This window comes from Bubalus bubalis, chromosome 9 (assembly GCF_019923935.1).
Source record: "Bubalus bubalis isolate 160015118507 breed Murrah chromosome 9, NDDB_SH_1, whole genome shotgun sequence".
Classification (NCBI taxonomy): Eukaryota; Metazoa; Chordata; class Mammalia; order Artiodactyla; family Bovidae; genus Bubalus; species Bubalus bubalis.
This window is the reverse complement of record NC_059165.1, coordinates 102,941,707-102,960,842: the sequence shown is the minus strand read 5'-3', so window position 1 is coordinate 102,960,842 and position 19,136 is coordinate 102,941,707. Positions and strand designations below refer to the sequence as shown.

Sequence of the window (19,136 nt, the reverse complement as noted above, 5' to 3'; positions counted from 1 at the left end):
TCACTCTCCTCTTTTACTTTCATCAAGAGGCTCTTTAGTTCTTCTTCACTTTATGCCATAAGGGTGGTATCATCTGCATATCTGAGGTTATTGATATTTCTCCCAGCAATCTTGATTCCAGCTTGGAATATGTTAAATATTCACTCATTTTATGATATAGGGTTTCTTTCTTATTTTGCAACCATTAAGTCCTCTGGCTTCTGAAAGAGTCTGAGACTAAGACTCTATCCTTGCAACCTGGGTGGGGCTAGTCCTGGGGTAGCTGCTGTCCTGAGTGCTGAAGGAAGTGGCCCCACTCCTGCCCCATCCACTTCCACCCACTTGTCCTCCACTCCCTAAAACATCCAGATGAAAATGAAGTCCTGGTCATGACTCTGTGATAGGAAATAAATTTTTTTTCAGTTCTCAACTTCAGGTCAGCATCACAGCAAGGCCCTTTGAAACTGCTATAGATGTAAATATGGGAATTTTGAAGTTGCTGAATCTCTTAATGATAGTCTTCTGAAGCAGCAGGTTTCCACATGTCTCCAAATTTAAATATACCTATGAGGACTTTAAAACATTTTAAATTTATGAAAGCAATGCAGAAAGAAGTGAGGAAATGAACTCATCGATTACTAATGCTTACTACACACTGAGTCAGTCATTTTGCATATGCTTGTTTATTCAATCTCCCCAACAGCCCAGGAAAGTGGCTACAATTATGTAATAAAGGAACTGAGAGATAAACAGTTTTCTTAAGCCAAACAACTAGTAAATGGCAGACTGGGACGGTGACCTTTATATTACCATGTCAGGGAGCAAATCCAAGGTCATCTGACCCTCTCTGCATCAAGCAGTTGGACTTCCCTAATGAGTAGTCTTACACTTAGGATCCAAGTTCCCTTCTGAGCCTCCCCGCTAAAGGCCGCCAGGTTTACAGCAACCCCCACCTGCCTGGAACCTAGCAGATCCCATGTGCTCCTTGCTGTCTTCTACACGAGACTAGGGCAGAGGTGACCACGAAGTTTGATTTCCAATCTGCCACGTGAGGTGTCTAGGGTCAGAGAGGATCCCAGGAGAGAAGGTGCTGGGTCATTGCTGGCCTGCACTCAGCGGCTCCACCCGCAGCCAGAGTCCGCCCTCGGTGCGCAGGATCAGCTCTGGCTTTCGGCACGGCTCCTTGTCTGGCAGAACGCGGAAGCGCAGCAAGGTGAGCGCCAAGATCACTTTCATCTCAGTCATGGCGAATGTCTGCCCAATGCAGTTCCTGCAGGCAGGAGTGGTGGCTCTGACTATTCCCTGAACCTTCATCCCAGCCTCACCAAGCCGGAAATCTGGCCCACAACCCCCATGCCCATCTGCAGAGACAGAGAAGTCGAACAATGCCTGGGACCCCCGACATGGGTTTGCATATCCCCTGGGCCTGGTCCAGATTCCAGTTCTGAACGCGGGAGGAAAAGGGCTCTCAGCACACTGCAGGCCCCTCCTTGGGCCCACCTCCATTCCCCAAACGTTTATCTATCACCTCCAGGGCAGGGGAGAGAAGGAAAGTCAGAACTCTGACCATCTTCATTTTTCTCACCTCCCTGCCTGACAGTCATGTCTGGAATCTCAGTCCCAGATGCTGCCACCCCCACCACTGTATTCCCACCTCAAATGCCCAATGTCCTCACCTGGGACCTGCTGAGAAGGGAATAAAAGCCAGAGGTGACCTCCCTTTGATGTTTTCTGGGTGGAAGCGGAAGGGGTCATAGACCTGGGGGCAAGACAAGACAGGGTTACTGGGTGGTATCTCCCAGGACGTCCATCCTTGGAGAGGCAGATGTGTGTATCACGGGGAGAGAATGATGTATCACAGGGTTTGCCAGAACCCTGTGCCCTCCTTGGGTCTCCAAAAGGGAATGGACAAAGATGATGGAGGCAGGGAGTGGGGGAGGCATCACCTCAGGGTCTGGCCACACAGATGGGTTGTGGTGGGTCCCGAAAATATCAATGAGGCAGACAACACCTGTGGAACAGGAGGGACCAGTCAGGACTAGGTCCGTCCTGCCTTATTGGCCCCTCTTTCTGACCAGGAACCTCCTCCCCTAATCATTGTGGGCACCTTTGGGGATGACCCGGCCATCTGGGAGCACAATGTCCTGGGTACAGCGGCGGGAGATGCTGGTGACCGGGGGGTGCAACCGCAGACTCTCCTTGATGCACATGGTCAGGAAGGGCAACTGGGCCAGGTCATCCCTATGGAAACCTCATGACAATTATCCAGGAAACAAAAACAGAGACACTCCTCAGCCCTTCGATTATTCCTTAAGATCCTTCTTCCTAAAACAAAATCCCAGATGGATAAAATATCTCCAAATTGACTGTCATATACGTAAATATAGATAGCTCTTTCTTTGACCATCATGACTCAGTATAAGTTTTAAGAAAGAAAGAAGGAAGGAAGGAAGAAATGCAGGATCAAAAAAGTACTAGAAGAAACTTAGCCAGATATTTTTAGATTTTCTGAACAACTCACCTAAAAGTCAATCATAGAAACTTTTACAATTTTGTAAATATAAAACATTTTTATGGCAAGACCACAAAACCAGAAGACAAATGAGTAAGAAACAGATTCAGTGTTTACTCTTAACTACAGGACTAGAGATGCTAGCTAATACACTTATGTCGGTGGGGGCGGGGGGCGGGGAGGCGAGGGAGGAGAGTAATGCCATTTGAAATGTGGGGCAAATGTGTCATGTTTTGCAGATAGTGATTTTATATTTAGAAAATAAGTGAATTCACTGGAAAACTTTTATAAACATTGAAGACAAGATCCAGTAAGGGGGGGCTGAATTCTTTTTTTTAAATCCCCCCCTTTCTGTATGGTGATTTAAATTCTTCATAGCTGACACAGTTAACTAGCTCAAAACTGGAAAACTTCAAGACAAACCCCCTATGTTCCAACAGCACTCACTTCCCCTCCTCAGTTTTTCTAGTGATTATTTTTTATGTATCCTTCCAGAGGTACCTTTTTGCATTAAAAAAAAATTATATAGTAGCATACTGAATACCATACACACTGCTGTTCATTTCAAGTAACGTATACCAATGTCTTATACATCTCTTGGAATTTGTGTCAAAAACAGAGCCTTCCACACTCTGGAGCTAGAAAATAACTTCTCATGGTTTATTCTACAGACTTTAAGACTTCTTTATTTTTCATTTAAATCTTTAATTCGTGTGGATGTTATTTTCTCATAATGCCCAAGAAGCAGGATGAATTAACTTTTCTCCATATACATCCCTAGTTGACCCAGAGCTTTTATTAAACAACCTTTATTTTCCCTAATGATAAGAGACTAAATATTTAGCATTTGCTGTTGCTTGCTATGGACAAGAAAGCTTTATCCTTAAATTATTAGTTTTTCTATTAGAAATAGCAGTCAGTTAGAAAAGATAATAAAAGAAAAGATGATGGTGATGATACAAAGTGTGTGTGTGTTGGTATCTCAGTCGTGTCTGACTCTGAGACTCCATGGACTGTAGTTTGCCAGCCTCCTCTGTCCATGGGATTCTCCGGGCAAGAATACTGAAGTGGGTTGCCATTCCCATCTCCATGATATAAAGCATCTGAATTCAACTTATCAAGAAATGTGAATGTGTATTATCCAAATAAACTTATAAATATTTTTCAATCCAGATAGACTATATTGTTTACCATAGCAACAAGGGTATCTAAGGGTTAATTTAACAACATGTAAGCTGCACTCAATATGCCAGCAAATTTGGAAAACTCAACAGTGGCCACAGGACTGGAAAAGGTCAGTTTTCATTCCAGTCCCAAAGAAAGGCAATGCCAAAGAATGCTCAAACTACCGCACAATTGCACTCATCTCACATGCTAGTAAAGTAATGCTCAAAATTCTCCAAGCCAGGCTTCAGCAATATGTGAACCATGAACTTCCTGATGTTCAAGCTGGTTTTAGAAAAGGCAGAGGAACCAGAGATCAAATTGCCAACATCCGCTGGATCATGGAAAAAGCAAGAGAGTTCCAGAAAAGCATCTATTTCTGCTTTATTGACTATGCCAAAGGCTTTGACTGTGTGGATCACAATAAACTGTGGACAATTCTGAAAGAGATGGGAATACCAGACCACCTGAGCTGCCTCTTGAGAAATCTGTATGCAGGTCAGGAAGCAACAGTTAGAACTGGACATGGAACAACAGACTGGTTCCAAATAGGAAAAGGAGTTTGTCAAGGCTGTATATTGTCACCCTGTTTATTTAACTTATATGCAGAGTACATCATGAGAAACGCTGGACTGGAAGAAGCACAAGCTGGAATCAAGATTGCTGGTAGAAATATCAATAACCTCAGATATGCAGATGCCACCACCCTTATGGCAGAAAGTGAAGAGGAACTCAAAAGCCACTTGATGAAAGTGAAAGTGGAGAGTGAAAAAGTTGGCTTAAAGCTCAACATTCAGAAAACGAAGATCATGGCATCCGGTCCCACCACTTCATAGGAAATAGATGGGGAAACAGTGGAAACAGTGTCAGACTTTATTTTTCTGGGCTCCAAAATCACTCCAGATGGTGACTGCAGCCATGAAATTAAAAGACGCTTACTCCTTGGAAGGAAAGTTATGACCAACCTAGATAGCATATTCAAAAGCAGAGACATTACTTTGCCAACAAAGGTCCATCTAGTCAAGGCTATGGTTTTTCCTGTGGTCATGTATGGATGTGAGAGTTGTACTGTGAAGAAGGCTGAGCGCCGAAGAATTGATGCTTTTGAACTGTGGTGTTGGAGAAGACTCTTGAGAGTCCCTTGGACTGCGAGGAGATCCAACCAGTCCATTCTGAAGGAGATCAGCCCTGGGATTTCTTTGGAAGGAATGATGCTAAAGCTGCAACTCCAGTACTTTAGCCACCTCGTGCGAAGAGTTGACTCATTGGAAAAGACTGATGCTGGGAGGGATTGGGGGCAGGAGGAGAAGGGGACGACAGAGGATGAGATGGCTGGATGGCATCACTGACTCGATGGATGTGAGTCTGAGTGAACTCCGGGAGTTGGTGATGGACAGGGAGGCCTGGCGTGCTGCGATTCATGGGGTCGCAAAGAGTTGGACACGACTTAGTGACTGATCTGATCTGATCTGATCTGAGTATGATCTTTATGCTAAAATTTTAAGCTCCATTAAAAGCCTGGAGATTACATGGATATCCAAAAATGGATATCCACTTCAAGCTCTGGGATACTGTGTATTAATATTATGCTTCCCACAGGTCAATTATATATTCACAACAACCACCTCTCTCCATCCTTCCTTTCTCTCTCTCTTCTCCCTTCCTCCTAGTTCTTAATTTATTCCCTGCTGTCTTCCTGACCTAATTATATCTCAAATGCACCCAAATATCTACTCACCAATACTCAGGGTCTCATCTGAGGCACTTTTTTCCACCCTCGATTTTGTCCCTCTTAGCCTAAACTCCAGGCCTGCCCATGTACACTGGAAGTGTCCTGACTTGAAACTATGCCTCCACCAGGCTGGGAGCTCCTGGAAGGCAAAGACTGGGGGGCGTCTGGGACCTTCCTGAATCTCCAGGACAACAAAGAAGCTGGAAGGAATTGGAGATGGTATAGAACTGGGGATAGGGAGGCAGGGTGGCAGTGTTTACTAAATGGGGACTGGGTGGAGAAAGATGGGGGTATCCCTGGACAAGAGTTGAATACTTTATTCCCTCAATGATCCTTCTGAATCCTGGACTAATAATATGAGGAACTAGAGGGGAAAGGAAATGAGGAAACACAGAGTGAAGATGTTTGAAAACATGTGATTTCAGAGAGAAAATTAAGGGAGTGGAGGGGAAGTTCACTTACTGAATATGTGCCAAGTGTCATCATCTGTCCTCACACATTGTTGCAAATTATCTCAGAATCCAAATTTTTGTCCCAAGAGCCAGCTTGCCCTGCTCTACATGCTGAGTACTAGATCTTGCCTCTGGGCTCTGTTCCTATTCCCACTAAGTGAAAGAATCAACAAAAAGATTTTCTCTCTTCCCCAACTAGGGAGCAGAGCCAAGGAGAGGGATTCAAAAAAAGGCCATGAGGTCTTGAACTCACCATTCAATCTCTTTAGACTCACGGTCCCTCAAAAGGTCTTGCACTTCTTGCCGGCAGCGCTCCTGGTATTCTGGGTGCTTTGCAAGGTTGTACAGGATCCAGGAGAGACCACTGGCTGTGGTGTCATGGCCTGAGTAGCATCCAGAAAGACTTGGATCTCTGGGCTACTTCAGCACCAAAGGTGAACAGCACCCTCACAGTAAGGACCATGGGGGTATTGGTAGGGATGAGGTAGCCCAAGATTCACACACCAAGTCCCTGGGATAGAGAGACTCTGCCCTTTCCTGTATTCTGTGTGTTTTTGCAAGGTTGTGTAGGATTTAGGAGAGGCCACTGGCTGTGGCATCATGGCCTGAGGGGCATCCAGAACCGCTTGGGTCTCTGGGTTACTTCAGTACTAGAGCATGGACAGCTCCCTTGCATTAAGGCCCATGGGGAGGGATGGGGTAGTCCAGGGTCAATTCAGCAAGTTCCCTCCCTTTCTCTAGCCCCAAACTGGGACCCTCACCCTCAAACATGAAGGTGTCAGCTTCAGCCCGGATATCTTCATCTGACAATCCCTTCCCATCCTCATCCTGCAGAGAAAGATCCCCAGAATCACATTAGTTCTGAAGGCCCCTGAGTCTAATGTGAAACAATCTGTAAAACTGCATATAAGAACCCAATCCCAACCTGAAGCCCTAGAAATCCTTTGCTCAGCCTGTAACTAGAGGCCATATTCCATAGGCCTCCTCCTTAACATCTTTCTCTACTGTGTTGTCCCTGGTGAGAGGAATCAGTGATCTGTAAATATTTTCATGTTTATACATGACAGGGGATTTCTGCAAAAAGTTTCTGGCAATCTGGGTTACAACCTGGGTTATAAACTATAGAACCTGTAGAATTTGCCTTCTCACCAGAGTATTTGTTTAAGCTCCAGAATAATCTTTCTTCCAGTCCCTCTCTCCCTCTCTCCATAGGGATAAAGGGGCTGATGTATCAATTGCCCTGTATAAGTTCCAAATGTCAAAATCTAGAGGTACTTGTACTGAGATCCAAGCATGGCTGATGTACAAAAAAAGTATCATGGTGCCCTCATAGGCATTTGGAAATGGGGAGCCAGAGCTACAATTCTACTCAGGCTACTATTATGGCCATGAGAAATAAATGTGCTGCTCTGCTCCAGGATTCTGTGTATACATATATAGATTCTGTACATACATGTAGAGCCTACCTCAGTGGTAGACTGACTTATCAGTTTGCATTAGAATCAAATCACAGGCCCTTCACAGTTTCAGACTTAGCAGTCTCCTACAGGCTATACTGCAAATGATCATCTCTAAAACATCCCTGACCCATCCCTCCCTTCTACAAGCACCTTCCACGGCTCCCCAGGACCCTCTGCATCCCATTCAAATTATTTGATCAGATCAAAGTCCTTTCTACCTCTTGAACTCACATCCTAGAGGAACCCACCTTGGTCAGCAGAAGCACATCAATGAAGTCCAAAGTCTTAGTCTTCGCCTTGGCCTTGAGGAAGTCATCAATATTCTCCTTGGGGAGAGTGCGGCGCCGCTCCTGAATGACGGCATCTGTGAAGTCGTGCACTAGGCGGCAGGCCTTGCGGAAGCGCTGCCCATCTGAGGTGAGATAGTACAGGAAGTCCATATACAGGAAGAGCTGTTGGTTTCTTTTTGATACAAGCGCACTAAGCTCCAAGATGGCAGCGATATATTCGCTGGGCTTCCTGAGGAAGAGAGCATAAAGGAGGCAACAACTTAAAACCTGAAGCCCAGAAGCCAGGGTCTACCTCCCTTCAGGAATTGAGGCTCCAAGAACAAATAACCCACAGATACAGCGTGGGGATGAGCCAGAAGATGTGACTCTTGAGACTCTTCTCAACCCACATCCTATCTAAGTGAGCTGCCTCCATGCCCCAGGCACCCAGAGCACAGCTTAGATACCATGCTTCTCTCCTTTCTCTCTCACCCAGTATCTGCCCCTTCTCTTTCTCCATACTGTCCACTTGTCTCAGCCCTTATCCTTTCCCAGCTGGTCAATGGCCCAGCCCCTTCCTTAGTCTCCTTACATCCAGTGTCAACAGCATCCAGCGTCTACATGACTATTGGATTCTCTTGAGTCGGATGTCCAAGCTCAACTTTAACCAAGACCTTCATGTGCTCAAACACCTTCCATAGCTTCCAGGAAACCTCAGATAAAGTTCATATCTTCTTAGCCTGACTTCAGAATTCTCTTAAGATATCACCTTCTCATTCCTCCAACCTTTTTTTCATGGTGTCTCCTCACAGTTGCACATACTTTTCTTATCCTACCCTCCTTGCCTTTATCAAAGGGTTCTACCTACCTGGAAGGATAGCTCCTTCTCTTTCCATTTCCTGTCCTGGGTTGTCCATCTCTGAGCCACGTCCTCCAGGAAGGCCCTTCCAATTGCCCTGCTCAGTCCTCCCTCCCCCATCTACTTCCTTGAGTCTATGACTCATGTTTCCAGGCCCAGCGATGAAACTCACTCTTGGCAATTGCTGTCAAAACTGAAGACACATTTCTGCAGACTGTCCAGGGTCAGGAGGCTGATGTGTTCAAACATGTCCAGATGGGTGTGGCCCTCTGTGATCAGGCGCTCCCACTTGGCCTGGTCAGAGAAGGAGACAAAGCTGGGGCCCCTTCACAACCATCTGGGTGGACTACCGTAAGACCTTGCCTCTTGGTTCCAGGACCATCCCCAGGGAGCATCAAGCTTGAGTGGAAGTGCAAGCTGTTATTTGTAGAACGTGAAGTTCTCATTGCTGGAAGTCAAGAGACCTGGATTTAAATCCTGACTCAGCCTCCTGCTCTCTGTATATTCTTTATCAATTTGTGACATTAATCCAATGCTCAATAAATCTTGCTTTCATCATCTTCATTGTTAAAAGCTGATTAGGAAACTGTCCCTTATGTTGAGAAAGGCCAAGGTCCTCCATGGGCCTTGAGTATCCCTGCATATTCTTGCTTGGTATACTAAAAAAATTGGAAGACCCTGATGTTCTTTACCTGGGCCATTTCTCAGAGTTGTGTTTGTAGTAAACAACCTTGAGGAGTGAGGTAATGTGTCCTCCTGGGAAAATATCAGGCTTGCTTCTAGTTCTAAAAGTCATAGAGTCCCTAAACCTAGTAGTTCTCCCCACTGTAATACAACATACTACACGAGCAGGTGCCAGTTGAAGCCCACCTGTGTCATCCTCATGGAATTTGATTACTTGGAAGAAGAATACAAACCAACAGGAAGCACATGCCATTTACTGAGCCAAGAGTAATAAATTAGCCTTTGTCTGTGACTCAGGACTCTCATGTCTAATGGCAGAATCCATGAAACAGTAACAAGCTCACTTGTCCATTTGCAAGTATAGAAAAATCCCAAGCACCTCACAAAATCCTTTCTTTAATTCTTCAAACCCTTTGCAATGTGATTTTTAAGTAAATTATAATAGGGCATGGAGCTTATTTCACCATCCTTTGATTCTGATTTAACCTTGGACCTGCTTTGGCCAATAACCTAAGAAAAATGATGATTAGTGTGCCCCATAGGCTTCCCTGATAGTTCACTTGGTAAAGAATCCACCTGTAATGCAGGAGACCCCAGTTCGATTCCTGAGTCGGGAAGATCCACTGGAGAAGGGATAGGCTACCAACTCCTGTATTCTTGGGCTTCCCTGTGGCTCAGCTGGTAAAGAATCTGCCTGCAGTGTGGGAGACCTGGGTTGGGAAGATCCCATGGAGAAGGAAAAGGCTACCCACTCCAGTATTCTACCCTAGAGAATTCCATGGACTGTATAGTCCATGGGGTCACAAAGAGTCAGGCACAACTGAGTGACTTTCACTTTCAGGGTACCCCAAACCAAGACCCGAAAAGGCATTGCATTTCTGCATTGTCTGTTGTAACTTCTTTTTCAATTCTAATTTTATCAATTTGAGTCTTCCCTCTTCTTTCCTGAGAAGTCTGGCTAATGGTTTATCAATTTTATTTATCTTCTCAAAGAAACACCTTTAGTTTTGTTGCTCTTTGGTACTTTTTTCCTCATTTCTTTTTTATTTCAGCTCCAATCTCTCTGATTTCTTTCCTTCCACTAACTTTGGGGGTTTGTCGTTCTTCCTTTCTATTTGCCTTAGGTGTAAATTAGGTTGTTTATTTGATATTTTTCTTGTTTTTTTGAGGTAGGCTTGAAAAGCAGTTCTTAGAACTATTTTTGCTGCATCCCATAGATTTCAAGTTGTCATGTTTTCAGTGTCATTGGTTTTTAGGTATTTTTAAATTGTGTTTGTGTTTTTTGCAGTTTTTTCCTATAATTGATATCTAACCACATAGCATAGGGGTCAGAAAAAAATGCTTGATACAATTTCAATTTTCTTAAATTTACCAAGGCTTGATTTGTGACCCAAGATGTGATCTATCCTGGGTCACATGTGCACTTGAGGACAAAAAAAAATGTATTCTGTTGCTCTTGGAAGGGTTGTCCTGTAGATATCAATTAGGTCCATCTGGAATAATGTGAAAACACAACCCTCAGAATAGCAGAAAATAATTGCAAATAAATAAACTGACAAAGGATTAATCTCCAAAATATACAAGCAGCCAATGCAGCTCAAAATCAGAAAAACAAACAAGACAATCAAAAAATGGGCAGAGGCCCTCAAAAGGAATTTCTCCAAAGACATACACGTGGCCAATTAACACACAAAAAAGGTGCTCAGTCTTGCTCATTGTTAGAGAAATGCAAATCAAAACTAAAGTGAGGTATTACCTCACCCCAGTTAGAACTTCCATCATCAAAAACTCTCAAGCAATAAATGCTGGAGAGTATGTGGAGAAAAGGAAACCTTCTTGCACTATCGGTGTGACTATAAATTGATACAAGCCACTGTGGAGAGCAGTATGGGGATTTCTTTAAAACCAGGAATACTAAGCAAATATCTTGAGAAAATCATAGTTCAAAAAGTCACATATACCCTAATGTTCATTGCTGCACTATTTACAATAGCCAGGATATGGAAACAACCTAGATGCCCATTGACAGATGAATGGATAAAGAAGTTGTGGTACATAGGTACATAGGTACAATGTACTTAGTCATCAAAAGGAACAAATGTGAATCAGTCGTACTGAGGTGGATGAATCTAGAGCTTGTTACACTGAGTGAAGTAAGTTTTATATTGGCCAAGAGAAAAACAAATATATATATATATATATATATATATATATATATGGAATTTGCTTCCCTGGTGGCTCAAACATTAAAGAATCCACTTGCAATGCAAGGAGACTCAGGTTCAATCCCTGGGTCAGGGAGAGCCCTGGAGAAGGGAATGGCAACCCACTCCAGTATTCTTGCCTGGAGAGTTCCATGGACAGAGGAGCCTGTGGACTACAGTCCATGGGGTCATAAAGAATTGGACACAACTGAGAGACTAACACTTTCACTTTTCATAGAATCTGGAAAAATGGCACTGATAAACCTAATTGCAGGGCAGGAATGGAGATTCAGATATAGAGAACAGACTCTTGAACACCACAGGGAGAAGAGGGGGTGGAGCAAATTGAGAAAGTAGCGTTGACGTATATATTACTATTATGTGTAAAATAGATAGCTACAGGGAAGCTGCTATATATGACTGATTAGCATTGTGGTATGGCAGAAACTGACTCAAAATTGTAAAGCAATTAAACTCCAATTAAAAACTAAAATAAAAATACAAGGGCATTGCAGTTTCTTCTCAGTCTGTTGGAATATTGCTTCTGCCAGTGAACAAACCTGAAATGTCTTCTAGGGAGAGAATCACATAAAAGGAAGTCCATTTGACCTGGGTGAAATGATCCGAGATCATCTGAGAAGGGATAGGCTACCCACTCCAGTATTCTTGGGCTTTCCTGGTGGCTCAGCTGGTAAAGAATCTTCCTGCAATGTGGGAGACCTGGGTTCAATCCCTGGGTTGGGAAAATCCCCTGGAGAAGGGAAAGGCTACCTACTCCAGTATTTGAGCCTGGAGGACTCCATGGACTGTATGGAGTCACAAAGAGTCAGACACAACTGAGTGACTTTCACTTTTGTGTTATTGTTTGTAAGTGATTTGTTACTCCAGAATAACTACTATACAACATTCATTATTTTCCTAAAATATGTCTCAAGATTCCAAGGCTTCTGTGAAGAAAAAGAGAAACTAACAGATTCTGAGCACCTACTATGTGCCAGGAACATGGCTCCATTACATTATTTTGACCACTTTGCAAAGCAAGGCTCACATTATACTTATTTATCAGCCAAGGAAACTAAGGTTCAGAAGGAAGAACAATGGCCTCAAGGTCAACTGGAAGATCCAGAATTCCAGACAAGATGTTCCTGAGTCCCTGTTATCCTCAAGACTCCAGCTGGGACCCTGGGTTCAAGAGACTCACGTGCATGATCTCTGCACTCTTGGTGAAAATCTTCATATAGGGCTTCAGGATGTTGAAGTGGAAGGCGGGTGTCAGCAGGCGACGGTGGCTGCTCCACTTGTCACCAGCACTCAGCAGGAGCCCATCCCCTAGCAGAGACAGCCACGGGGAGTGAGCAAAGGAACCTTCCCCTGGGTCCCCAAAGTCATCCCCAATCCCCTTCACTCACAGTTACTCACCAAGCCAGGGTTTTAGACTGCCATAGAACTGCATGTCTTTGGGTGCAATGGCAGCTGAAATGAATAAAGACAATCAGGGGCCAGGTAGATGGCGAGGAGAGGGACTTTTGCTGGGGGATGGAGGCTTCTAGCCAGGAATCTGCATTCCCTCTCCAAGACCAACATAACAGAATGGGACCAAGAGCACAGGAAGCTGGGAAGGGAGAAGTGACCAGACCAGGCCGCAGCACAGAGAAGAGCAAAGGTAGAGCCCATAGACACAACTCAGTGTGCTTAGACACACCCCAGAATGACACAACATGCCCCAACATTCCTTGACATAGCCTACAGAGTCCAACACATTCTGACACGGAAGCAAAACCCAGCCCTCTACAAAACACCTTTACAGGGACCAAGAACACCACACCTGCCCCAGCATGGGGACCTCTCCTGAGACATCTGACATGGCCCCATGTGTTACCATGGCCTGACATGGCCCCACCATGTATGACACAACCTGAAATGATGCAACAACTCTGCCATGGACCTGAAGACCATCTGACCTGCTCCCAGGGTGCCCCAGGCAGGCTCCAGGCAGGACTTGAATACAATGATCTCACAGACATGAACCAAGTGTGATCCAGGCATACCTTAAGACCCAAAACAGGCAGGATTCACACAAGGTCTCAGGCATTTCTCAAAGTGACCCTGAGCCCCAGACCTGAGGCAAACCCCACATGTAGCCCAGGAGTGATTAACAGGAGAACCAGACAATCTCTAATGACATTTCAGATAAGAACCAGAGAGACTCCTAGATGCCTCAAATGTCCTTGGCCACAGGTGAGCCCCAGACATGACTGAGAACATCTTTGAGCTCAGGTATAAAATATACTAGGTGGCACCAGGTATAACATACACCAATTGTAACCAGAATCCATGTGGATACATAAATGTGACCAGATGTAGCCATGCAGCAGACACTGCACAGACATGACCGGAGGTCAGGCAGGTGGGAGTCTGCCGTGAAAAACAGTGGTACCCTGGCCACACACCCCCACTGTCTGCATCATGATCAGCTGCCCAATTAGAGGCAACACAGACCATGACAGGGGACAAGCTGTGGCCAAGGATCTACCTGGAGCAAAGAGCACAGGTTTGATGCAGGTGGGGTGGAAGATGTAGATGATCACGTGCCAGGGCCCCACCCACCAGCAGCACGCATCCCCATAGGTGCCGGCCAGGCCCTGTGTGTACAGAAGAACTTCTTCCCAGTTCTGAATCTGGAGAGGAACAATTAGGACCTAATTCAAGCTCTTCTAGGCTGCCAGAGGGAAGGACCTGCAGGGCAGAGAGCCACACCTGAAGCCATGAATCAATTTCAGCAGCTGCTCCTCTGTCCTCACGCTTTCTCAGGCTCCTTCCCCACACCCTCCATAAAGGACAGTTGGATGTCCCTTCAGGTGCAGGGATAGAAAGGGTCTTTCCCTGTGTGGATCCCAAACACCATGTTCAACTCACTTCTCTCCCACCGCCATATTCCAGATAAGGAAACAGAGGCTCTGAATATTGAAATGACTTGCCCACAGTCACACAGATACTATGCCTGACACATGAGGCCAGGTTTGCCTGAATCCAGGGTCTGAGTTCTTAACCACTGAACTGCTCTGAGCCCTAAAACAATAGCTCAGGTAACCCTGTGCCTGCAAAGACATGCAATCAGACTCTCAGGAACATGGGAATTGGTCCTATGACCCCAGCCAGGCAAATTAAAGGGAACCTTCAACTTTTTCTAAAACTGTTTTTAATGAGTTCACTTTTCTATGGGGGTTGAGCTTGGAGGATTCAATCTTACCAGGATAAGAGGGAAGCCATCACAGATGAACACAGAACTAAATGATGAAAACAGATTTATGATGACATTTTAAGACCCAGATCCAGCTATCCTGAAGACATCTTCCTTGGAGTTTACAGTCAACTGATACTCTTTCTTTGTATAGATCATACAGGGTTGAGTTTCCACCACTAACAGCTGAAAGAAACTTCAGCAGCCAGAGAGAGCTAGGGCCCTTCCCAGAGTCACTCAGCGTTCTGGTGTCAGAAACCAGGTCTCTGTCAGAAGCTGCCCATTCCCCTGCTTGCCTGGTCTGTCTGTGGATGGGCGGGGCAGGGGACAAAGTTAGGGAGCCAGGGTGGGATGAGATAGAGTCTCCTCAGGGAGATTCCTGGGCACTGGAGAAGGAAGGCCCTGAATTAGAAGTGGCTGAGCCACAGGATATGGTCAAGAAACCGACCCACTGGAGAGGTGGATGTCACAAAAATAGCAGCCCAGATCATGCACCAGACATAAACTTTCATTGCTGGGGATCTGGGGATGAGTGAGGGCAGACCTGCCAGGGGGCCTGGGGTGCTATGGATGCCCACTGCATCACTCTACCCTCTGCTTTCAAATATATCATTGTTCCAGATCCAGTTCCAGCACCTCCTCTTCCAGAAAGCCTTCCAACATGCCCTGACAGAGGAACTTACTTCTTCTTGGGTTGCCACAGCCCATCTCCCTCCAGCCAATTCCTGACCAACCATACCAGGTCAGGGATATCCTGTTCCAGATCTGAGTCCTGAGATTGGGACATCTTTCAGCAGGGCACCAGAGTCGGGTATAGATAACAGAGTGAGGAAGAAGGAGACAGTGAAATGGGGGCTGATGAATATATGAAAGAAAGGAGGAAATGGCTGAGCCAGAGAGGGGAGGAGGGGCCATGGTCCTGTAGGGGCCACATCAAATGTTGGCAAGGAGGAGCTGGAATCCCTCAAATGTGTCATGGCACCCACCACCACAAGCTCTGCCTGGGTACCTGAGGCGTTGGTGATGCTCCGGAGCATGTCAGGGTGGCAGAAGATGACCATTGGGATAATGGGGCCAAACCAGATCAAATATCCACGGGGGTAGTTGGCCGCCATCTGAGTGGAGTAGATCAGGCCCTGCTCCGTGGAGGGCACCTGCAAGCAAGGGAAGAGCCATCACTTCCAGATGGAGCAGTGGACAGTATTTCAGATTCTGTACAGATGGAGAGAATCTCTGCTTCCTCCTTCTCTGGGGGCAGAAGGGACATGGAGCATCTCCAAGTCCCAAGGATGTACCCCAGGACACAGGGAAAAGACAGGCTCTCTACCCATAGGGAGGTTGACCTTGACTTGAGAAGTCAGATTTTTCATGTCCTGGGAGTGGTTCCAGTTCCAGGAGTGCCTACAGGAGGAGATCCCTATGGGGGAGGTTTGTGGATGCATGGTGGCCTCAGGACTTCTCCCTAGGTTTGGGTCCCACATCCTTTCATAATCTGGATGGTTCACATGGCCTCCAGTTCCTTACATGGTAAAGGGTCTGCAGACCTGGGACCTTCTGGCCCTGGCAGATCCCAAGGGACAGACATTAATCAAGAAAGCAACTCAGACCTACAAACTTTCTCTGTTGGCTAGGCTCTGTGAAGAGTGCATCCTGTCTGTCTATTCCTCTGCAACCTCGGGATACAACTTTCAATCATGCCACTTATAGATGAAGAAACTGACACCATATGCAGCCCAACGGGAAGAAGATGATGCTCCTAGAGAAGCGTCAGGTCCATCAGGATGCTCCATTCAAGCTTGACAAAGGCGCTCCAGGTGCTCTAGACAGGTGAACATACGTCACTTTTACTTTTGGGCTTTGTTCCCCTCTCCCCAAGGACCTCAGGTGAGGGTTCAGTGCACTTGGTGAGAACTGGTCCGGAGAGAGAGAGTGACTCAGCCAAGGTCACACAGCAAGAGGGGCCACAGGAAGGAAAAGTCCAGACCAGACCACACAGCCAAGCCCTTGGAGGGAAGAGCAGAACTGCAGTAATTTTATAACATTCCTGTTACCTCCAGGGCTTGCAGAGACCATTTCTAGACCCAGACTCTCAGGAAATCTACACAGCAAGCTTTGGAGTGCCCCCTGTTCTGGGCGTCTGAACTTTGCCATAATAAACAGGAAAATTGTAGTCAAGTCCTCCCTCAAGTTGTAGTTCTCATCCCAGACAGGAAAGAAAAAATGTTCTCATCTCTCAGCCGGGCTGTTAGATGGGAAGGGCTGAATACTCATTCCTTTGACCTTGACAGAAGGGGGTAATGGCAAGTTCATCACCTAGATAACCAAACATTTATTTTGCATGCTTACAGTATGCCAGCCCTGGAGTACACACTGTAGTGACTGCTCCCTAGAACTGGCATCAAACTGCTGCTGCTAAGTCACTTCAGTTGTGTCTGACTCTGTGTGACCCCACTGGAAGGTGGTTAATATATAATTGGACAATTGACTGTTTATCAATCATAAGCAGAACCAATTCAAAGATCAAAGTCTGGGGCACAAAGTTGGCAAGCACAGAGGGCTTCTTAAAGAATAAGTGAACTTTATCCAGGTTGGGCAATGAGCCCATTGGGATATCTTGGGAGGAGAGAAGGTAAGATTAGAGGAAGGGATCCTAGGAGAGAGAGGGTATGGGGAGCTGTGGTCCTATAGGTGGGGGTGGGGAGTTGATAGCCAGTTCCTGTGGGACAGCTGTAACCCAGAATGAAAAGACACAGGAAATGGACCACAAGGAGAGCAGACCCTGGACAGCACCCTTGAGGAGACCTCAAGGTCACCATGGAGACTGGAGAGGCCAGGAGACCAGGCTCTGTGCAGCCTGAACTAATGTGCTGCTGCTGCTGCTGCTAAGTCGCTTCAGTCATGTCCGACTCTGTGCGACCCCATAGACGGCAGCCCACCAGGCTTCCCCGTCCCTGGGATTCTCCAGGCAAGAACACTGGAGTGGGTTGCCATTTCCTTCTCCAACGCATGAAAGTGAAAAGGGAAAGTGAAGTCGCTCAGTCGTGTCTGACTCTTCGCGACCCCATGGACTGCAGCCTACCAGGCTCCTCTGTCCATGGGATTTTCTAGGCAAAAGTACTGGAGTGGGGTGCCACTGCCTTCTCCGTGCACTAATGTATGGAAGTCAGGCAGGAAATGGACCTCAAAACAGACTAGGGCTGGAAGGACAGGATGTGGGGAAGGTCTCGATGGCAGAGCAGAGGAATGAGTGAGTGAAGAAGAGGGGGCTCCCTGGCTTCCCTTGCTTCTCTGCTATCCTAGACCCCACCCCCAACCTGAGCCCCATACCTGACCCTCAGGAATTCCATCCACCCTGATCCCCCAGACCCATCCTGCTGCCCACACTCACCAGGTTCATGTGACCCAAGAACCAGTTTGGTTTTGGGGGCTGCAGGAAACATCGGAGGCAGCGAGAGTTGTTGTAGAAGGTATAGGTGCAGGCCAGGATGCGGGCCAGGATCCAGGAGGCCCCAGCCAGCAGCAGCAGCAGCCACAGGGAGGCTGCCAGCGGCCCAAGTCCCAGCTGAGACAGGATCAGCTCCAGCATCCTGTGGGGAAAACGGTGAAGGCTGAGCTCCTGAGGGTGAAAGAAGAGGCAGTGATAGTGAGCTGTGAAGCAGAGATAAATAGAGTGGAGGAGCAAGGGAGCGAAGGGCAGGGTGAGTGCTGGGGACGGGGCAAGACAGGCTCAGAAATAGGCAGACATGAGCTCAAAAAAGGAAAGTCAGGGTAAGAGGGAGAATCAGAGACAGAGACAGAAAGACAGACACCCAGAATGTTTGTGTGTTAGTTATCTACTGACATCCACTCATCTCCCAGACCAACTTGTTCCCTGGAGCCACCCTGCCTAGAACAGTGGCCTTTCCCACCCCAGGCCAGGCTCCCCAGTCCCATGACCCCCAGCCTGTCACCTTCTGCCAAGAGCTGCTTGTCCTGCACAACTCCCCTCCTCCTCCTGAGACGACTTGGTCTGACCCTGACCCAAGAAAAAATTGCCAGGATCCACACTAAGCCAGCCAGTCCTCACCACCTGCTTACCTCCTCCCTATCTGGAGGCTGTCCAAATAAAGGGTGAGGCCTGTGAACAAGTTCAGGGTCACAGTTTGTACACTGGATGCTCAGGACTCATCACATCCCAAATGGGAAAATCGTGGGGGAGGTAAAGATGACTCTGGGCTCCCAGGTGTGCAGCCATACCTGCTGCTCTAAGCACAGTGTAGCAGATAAAAGCATGAACATTCAGGTATCATGCAAGCAGGCCCTAGCTCAGCCTTGTCTGAAGTCATTTCCAGGGCTCCTCTCCATGCCTGGGCCAGGAGGGTGTCATGTAACATTTCTGGGCACAGAAACAGGGAGCTTGGAGACCTGAACTCTCTGACCTCCTGGTGACACAGCCTGGCAAGAATTCAAGTCCTGCTTCTCAGCAGCCCAGGGCCCAGGTTGAGACATGACTGCTGGGAGCAGGAGCAGAGAAACACCCCTGGCTGAGAATTACAAAGGAATAAAGGACTCAGTCGGAAGAGGGCATCTTGAGACATGAA

The 19,136-nt window shown here is 46.6% G+C and overlaps 1 protein-coding gene across 1 annotated transcript; it reads right to left on the bottom strand.

Moving 5' to 3' along the window:
- Positions 1-646: 646 nt before the first annotated feature.
- On the bottom strand, positions 647-18,498 carry LOC102411446 (prostaglandin E2 omega-hydroxylase CYP4F21). Its single transcript, XM_025293739.3, has 13 exons — positions 18,398-18,498; positions 17,945-18,143; positions 15,566-15,710; positions 12,735-12,788; positions 12,517-12,644; positions 8,600-8,721; positions 7,548-7,818; positions 6,601-6,667; positions 6,093-6,222; positions 2,087-2,220; positions 1,926-1,990; positions 1,656-1,738; positions 647-1,249 (listed from the first exon to the last, which is right to left on the bottom strand). The coding sequence occupies exons 1-13, from the start codon at positions 18,487-18,489 to the stop codon at positions 1,075-1,077; spliced, it is 1,665 nt and encodes a 554-aa protein (XP_025149524.3). The 5' UTR covers positions 18,490-18,498; the 3' UTR covers positions 647-1,074.
- Between the last annotated feature and the right edge of the window lie 638 nt (positions 18,499-19,136).

Bases quoted from the DNA above. Each gene is read 5' to 3' on its own strand.
- LOC102411446 (XM_025293739.3), bottom strand. From the start codon at position 18,489: ATGGGACTGGGGAGCCTGGCCTGGGGTGGGAAAGGCCACTGTTCTAGG. The intron at 18,144-18,397 runs GTCAGTAGATAA...TTTTCCCCACAG, and splicing joins GGTCTGGGAGATGAGTGGAT to GATGCTGGAGCTGATCCTGT. The intron at 6,668-7,547 runs GTGGGTTCCTCT...CTTTCTCTGCAG, and splicing joins ATGTGCTTCTGCTGACCAAG to GATGAGGATGGGAAGGGATT.